The 6,538-nt window shown below is 32.6% G+C and overlaps 1 protein-coding gene across 1 annotated transcript; it reads left to right on the top strand.

The window, feature by feature from the left end:
• Positions 1–1,169: 1,169 nt before the first annotated feature.
• On the top strand, positions 1,170–2,651 carry LOC130648957 (fucolectin-like). Its single transcript, XM_057455103.1, has 3 exons — positions 1,170–1,717; positions 1,793–1,835; positions 2,143–2,651. The coding sequence occupies exons 1-3, from the start codon at positions 1,451–1,453 to the stop codon at positions 2,568–2,570; spliced, it is 738 nt and encodes a 245-aa protein (XP_057311086.1). The 5' UTR covers positions 1,170–1,450; the 3' UTR covers positions 2,571–2,651.
• The last annotated feature ends 3,887 nt before the right edge of the window (positions 2,652–6,538 follow it).

The raw sequence follows: 6,538 nt of genomic DNA, 5'->3' as shown, positions 1-6,538 counted from the left end.
ATGACAAGAAAATTTTTTGGTGTGTTAAAAGAAACAATAACACAGACAAAATAGCACTTATACCAAACTGAAAAAACCTCAGAGAAAAGCAGTAAATAAAGTCTTCTGCTGACTCAGCATTTTTAGTCTTAAAGTTAAAATCATTTTATTATGTATGTATGTAAGGCCTATATTTTTAGGAAATGGTAAAAAATGGTATAAATAAAACACTGAGTAAATAATTCAGCTATTTGGACAGCTAAAAAAGGGTTACTTCCACCTTAAATTAACTTATTTAAGGGTCATGCGAACGGGGTCCTTATGCATTTAAAGCTCCTATGTATGTTCCCTACTGAAACTGGCGATTAATTTGGCAAATTTAATGAAAGCTTATTCCACTTCACATAATTGCTGGGAGATTGTTTTGTGGTTGGATTGGGTACAAACTGTTGCCAGAGTTTTAGAAGCGACAAAGTTTTTTGGCAACGGACATTACGTCTAAAAGGGCGGTTAGCTGCAAGGATACCACATCTATGTGGTACACGGCTTAACTGTAACTGAACACTTAACCCGGGGTCATTCATTTGAACTTTCACGCAAAATTTCTACAAAATCAAAAACAACACAGCGATGACACGTTGTAGGTCGTGTTTTGCTTCAGCTGAGATTGCAGGAAATTGTTTTTGTAAGTATAACTTACAAATCACTTTATTAAGCTGTAAGCGGACCACTGGGTTTGCAACACACCGTATACCTGCACTAAAAGTGTTCAACGCCGTACAACCCAGCTATTGTATTGTTGACGTTCTTAAGAAACTAATACATTAAAGCCTGAAGCAAAACCAAAAAGAGACTTATTTGTGAGAGAACATTCACACGATCCATGCAGTACTGCTGTCTACTGTGCATCGGATCCTTAAGCTTGTTTATACATTAGAATATTTTACATTCTGTGTAGGGCTGTTACATTCTGTGTAGCTTTGTTTTCTTCTTTATTGGCCTTTGCAGAATTCTCAGCTGTTTGATCACATTCGTGGTAAAGTTGTAGCTGCAACGAGCGAACTTTTTGTAGTTCCTTTATTAAAAACCAGAAGTTTAGATTTTAATCACAAATTAGAAGAATTTAAAACACACAGTTTATCGTTTATCAAACCATAAAAGTTGCTACTTAACATAAGTAGACTATATAACCCCAGGGGTGCAATTTATTAAAATAGGTTCTTACGCGCGTAACAATATTTAATGTTGGCTTTGATTTCAATCTATGTCTTGTTTGTTTAAACATTTAAACTCGTCATTGCAAATTTAGAATCTTCTCTATTCTGTGTATAGGAAGTAGTTCAATCACATATTCAACATTGATTCAATCAAAATGGTTAACGTTTTTTTTCAAATGCCTAAATAATATACATTATTTCTTCTTTCTTTTGTTGTCTTAAAACAGTGTTTGAAGTTTCACAGTTCAAAAATTATGAACGTTAAAATTCTTTTATTTTTTTTCGTTGCAATAGTCTTCTTCAAAAGGCACACGTGCAAATATTTTTCAAAGTCAAGAGAAGATGTTGAAACCGAGATAGTAATGGAAATTTCATCTTGTACCAGCTTATTGACATGTGCTCAGAAGTGTCATTTTAAGGATTTGGATTTTGTTTATAAAGATGGCAGATGTTATTGCGTTGTTGTTGGTAAAAAAAGGAACGAAGATAACGTGACAGAAGTTTTCGCTGCGGTAAAAGATGTATGTTTTCTTATTGTTTTTATTTATTTTTTATCTTGTTGTTGTTCGTCTTTAATTTAGTCCACTAATTTTTAGCCCCAATGTCCACATGGTTACTACGGAAATAGATGTCAAATAGGTATGAACTTTTGTTTTCTTTTATCTCAACTATTTGCGAGTTCATCTGTTTTTGAAATTATGTAGCCAGGTAGAGCTGTTATAAATGTTTTGGATTAACTATATATTTTAAAGTTTAAAATTTAAATTAATGATTGGTGAACACTCTGCTGCCATTTATCTTAAATTTTACATTATTTAATTTAGATTTACGTTTAAGATGTTTTAAGATATTTTTTGTTTCTCGACATATGTCATCCTCATTTTCAAACTGTTGTTTCCAAAAGTAAAATGACCCTTTTCCCGTTTTTGCAATGTTGAATGTTTAGCTCTGATAAATCTATCGCGTGGAAAGCCGGCGCAGCAGTCAACCACTCACGCCCACTCAGTTAATCCAGTGGCATCACTTGCAGTGGACGGGAATACAAATGGTAACTTCATAAAAGGAACATGTTTTCACACGTTAAGTGAGACTGCTCCCTGGTGGCAAGTGGATCTCCTCCACAATGCTGTTATAACAAACATTAAACTACACCCTCGCACTGACTGTTGTTATGAAAACACTAAGAATCTCGAATTGCTCGTAAAACTAGCTGGTCAGGAAAAGTGGAATTTCTGCGGTTATATCACCAAAATGGATCCTATACCGTTGGATAAAAAATGCGAACGACCGGTATTTGGACGTGTTGTCCGAATTGTGCAGAACAATCCAAAACCCTTTTATTTGTGTGAAGTCGAAGTATATGGGTATTTATAGATATTTAGATAATAAAACTACATACCTGGACTATTTCTTCCTCGGATTAATATTCGTGGAAATTGCAACTTTGTATTCTTTGATTATTTGCGTACATGTACTTGAATTTTCGTTTTAATGAGAATTTTATTGCACTTATTGATTGATTTTTTTAAATTTTTTGTTATCTAATTAAATCTGATTAATTTTTTAATTTATTTGAATTTGAATTTTATTTATTGGATTTTATTATACTCATATTTAAGAGGTTTTGTAAGGACATAGTAACATGAAACATCTTTTTTTTTATTTGAAATGATTCCACAAGCATCACATTCATACCCAGAGTTTATTGCTCAATATAAAAGTCGGGATCAATGTGAAAACGTCCTGGGAACGAGGTTACATGCATGACAGAAAGTGAAAACAACAACTTGTCATTTTTTCACAAGAGCGCTTATGTATCTTGCTTATTAGTTTAGACTTACTTGACCCAGATACATTTTTCGTGCAACGATAATTTTATACTCGGCACGCAACGGGCACGAAGGAGAAAGTAAATTAAAAATTGAAAATGAAAAATCATTTATTTTTGAAAGTCGTAATTTCATGTTGACATTTTGAGACTTCTTCGTTTTTATGGTGAGCATGCGTATTAGGTTAAGGGTGGGATATAAAAGAAAACTAAATAACGCAGTCTTTTTGGATTTTACTTATATGTACATCAGTTCGGTAAATTTTACTTTGGTTTAAAAAATTGACTGACTTTCTTCTTAACAAAAAATGTCTTATGTAATTATGGTCCGAAATGGTAAAAGTGATTGGTAACATCGCTGGTAGACGGTATGATACCAAACGAAGAAGAAAAGGAAGATAATACGAAGACGCAAGACAACAGATTTTTCTCATAAAGATCCTCAGTATATTTAATTTCCAACTGGAAAATAGCTGCAAAGACTGCATTCCGTTTTCGCGTGAGAAAAACGGTTGGTTTTTTAGCGCAGACATTATGTATATATATACAAAAGGGCACAGATTACCGGTCTTCTAGAGACCAAACCAGTCACTTAAACTAATGGGGACGTGATCCCTGATTAAAAGTCAAATAAAAACATTCTTATTAGGAACATGGAACAATACACCTTTCCCGAATTTATATTTTGTAAAATATTGCGTGCATGAAAACGAGGCAAATCTTGGTAAACATTATTCGCGTTCATATAAACATGGAGGAAGACAATACTATGAGAGATATTTTTCTTAAAATAATTGAGGAAAATTAGATTTAGTCTTCGATGAAATTGAAGAAAAATCGTGAGGGAAAACAAGGAGAGAATGCCACCGTTCCCAATAAAAGAAATTGAAATGCATCGACAAAATAGTGGTAAACAGCACGGTGTGGCAGTTATTGAATTTCCGCGCCCGAAGGCGTAGGAAATTCTTTAAAACCGTCGTTTTTTTCTTTCGGAGCATTTTTTGAAAAAAAATCGACCCTGGGATTTCACGTTCCTCTGAGAGAAGGATAGTATTGGTATACCTGACTAACTAACTAACCCTGTCCCAAATGGTCAATTGCAATGTCATAGATTTAAACTTCGTACTTTTCCCAAGCTCCCTAACTACTAGTAAATGACGTTTCAGGCCAAAATTGGTATTTGTTTTCGACAAAATTTGACACAGTTAACAAAAAAGGTATGCTGAACATAATAGTGACATCATAATTTTGATTTTTGTCACCTAAATGTCATTTTAGGCCAAAATTGGTCCAAAAATTAAAACTACTTTATTTTAGACAAAATTTGGCAAAGTTAACAAAAAACGTATGCTGAACATGATGGTGACATTAAAATTTTGAATTTTGTCACCTAAATGTCATTTTAGGCCAAAATTGGTCCGAAATTAAAACTACTTTATTTTCGACAAAATTTGGCACAGATAACAAAAAAAGTATGCTAACATGATGGTGACATCAAAATTTTGATTCTTTGTCACCTAAATGCCGTTTAAGACCATAAACGTTTCAATCGCGCGACTTTTAACCATGGATGATAGGCTGTATTTTTGTTAGCAGAAATTGTAGAATTGGGTCGCATTGTGGATGTTTCATAGTTGTGCATTTTTAATAGCGAGATAGTTTATGCAGCGCCTGCATCTTGTTGCCGTTTAAGACCATAAACGTTTCAATCGCAAGACTTTCAACCATGAATGATAGGCTGTATTTTTTGTTAGCAATTTCTTTTAAAATGTGAGTTTATTATGACACGTTTCGTTTTGTTTGCGTTTGTTGTAAGATATAATGTCACTTGTGTGCTTTATCTTCAGAGCTTCATGCACCAAACCTCTTCGAATGTTTGGCACGATAACACAACGAATTAGCAGGTTGTCATCAAATATTTTGGTAGCGAGCGCAAATTCTTAGAGCCCCCAGGGATTCTTGTTAACGTTTTAAACAACCTTGTTTTTGTATATTTAATCTTTGTGCAATAAAATGTATCTTTGTTGAGTAAAAATTTAAAAAGCTGTATAAACTATTTTAAGGTGACAGGTTTTTAATCGTTCAACAATTCCTTCTTATTTTATGCTGAATATGTCAAGTTGCTCATCTTTTGGTTGTACAAGTCGCTTCCCGTTTAAAAAAGGGCTTAGTTTTCATAAGATACCTTTAGAAAAATCGAAGAACAAACTTCGTAAAAAATGATTGCAAGCAATTAAAAGAGAATAGTCTTTACCAAAAGATTCTGCTTTTTACATCTGCTCAAATTACTTCACTGACGATTATTTCCAGAGGGATATGATAGTAAGACAAAGTTCATCTGAATTTCTTGAATGCAAAAAATAAAGTTTTCCTTGTATTTGCATATATTCACTGGTCATTAAATTCATGCCATTGTATAATTTACGTTCACTTTTATTTTACTAATATTATTTCACTCGTTTGTTACTTTTTTTCATTTTTAAATTTATATATTTAATATTTTAAGGTTAAACTTTCGTCCTGTTTGTCACTTATGATTATCTATTCTCACTACTCATAAGCAAAGTTTTGTTGTATTTGTTTTGCGCGAATAAAAATCTAATTTCTGACAGGGGTAAACATATTACTTTGCTATAGTAAGCTAATAGGTGAACTGCTGTCTTCAACATCTCGAACATTATACGAAAGTAAAGCACGTTCTGGAAAGTTTTCTTGTTTCTGGTGCTGTCCCAAGGATTTTTGTGTTTACTTCAGAGACTAAAAAAATTGTTCTTTTTACCCCCTGAATTCTTTTCATGCAAAGGATGAGCTACTGTTCTCCTTCGTCCACTCATTTTCATTTTTTTTAAACTTTTTTAAAATTATAATGGTTATCAACGGGGGAGGGACAATGCATCAAAAGTGTTTGAGAACATCAAAGTTTTTTTTATGAAGACTGTTTGTTTATTTGAGAAAAATTGTTGGTTATCGTTGTTTTTTGACGAATAAGAAAGTTTTTTTTGGGTGTATACTTAGTTATTTTGGTTCTTGTTTTTTTAAAAAATAAGTTACAACAAATCGTAATGTCTCCTCTTTTTTTCAATGTGCTTTCTTGGAGGCCTCTCTCTGCGGTTTGCTAAATGTCGCACTTGCAACGTCTTTTTTGTTTCTATTTCCTGTCATCTTGTTTTACGCGGTGCATTTCTTTCAAAGATTATTAAGGTAAAAACAGACATAATTAAGTTGCACTTTTTTATTTTTTGAAATATATGACCCTTTTTTGTCAATATATCAAAAATTAATTTTTGCGTGTAGTTCCCTATTAATATAAACGCAAAGAAAAGAACGATGAAAACTGTTTAAAAACAAGGCGTTAATAGATATGTCAATACAATGAAAAACACATTATAAAATTAATTGACAGTAAAAGGATATCCTTCTCTAAAAATAAGTAAACAAGAGAGTTGCTATTTTAAAAAAGATTATTGAAATAACTTTTTATTCATGATAACCCGCGAAAGTCAATAAAAGTATC

The sequence above is a fragment of the Hydractinia symbiolongicarpus genome, chromosome 7 (genome assembly GCF_029227915.1).
Source record: "Hydractinia symbiolongicarpus strain clone_291-10 chromosome 7, HSymV2.1, whole genome shotgun sequence".
Classification (NCBI taxonomy): domain Eukaryota; kingdom Metazoa; phylum Cnidaria; class Hydrozoa; order Anthoathecata; family Hydractiniidae; genus Hydractinia; species Hydractinia symbiolongicarpus.
Note: the sequence above shows the minus strand (reverse complement) of the source record. Positions and strands in the feature narration are given on the sequence as shown.

What these genes read in the sequence shown, in the direction of transcription:
- LOC130648957 (XM_057455103.1), top strand. Translation starts at nt 1,451, where the DNA reads ATGAACGTTAAAATTCTTTTATTTTTTTTCGTTGCAATAGTCTTCTTC. An exon ending in TTTTCGCTGCGGTAAAAGAT is followed by an intron (nt 1,718 to 1,792) that starts GTATGTTTTCTT and finishes ACTAATTTTTAG; the next exon opens with CCCCAATGTCCACATGGTTA. An exon ending in CGGAAATAGATGTCAAATAG is followed by an intron (nt 1,836 to 2,142) that starts GTATGAACTTTT and finishes TTGAATGTTTAG; the next exon opens with CTCTGATAAATCTATCGCGT.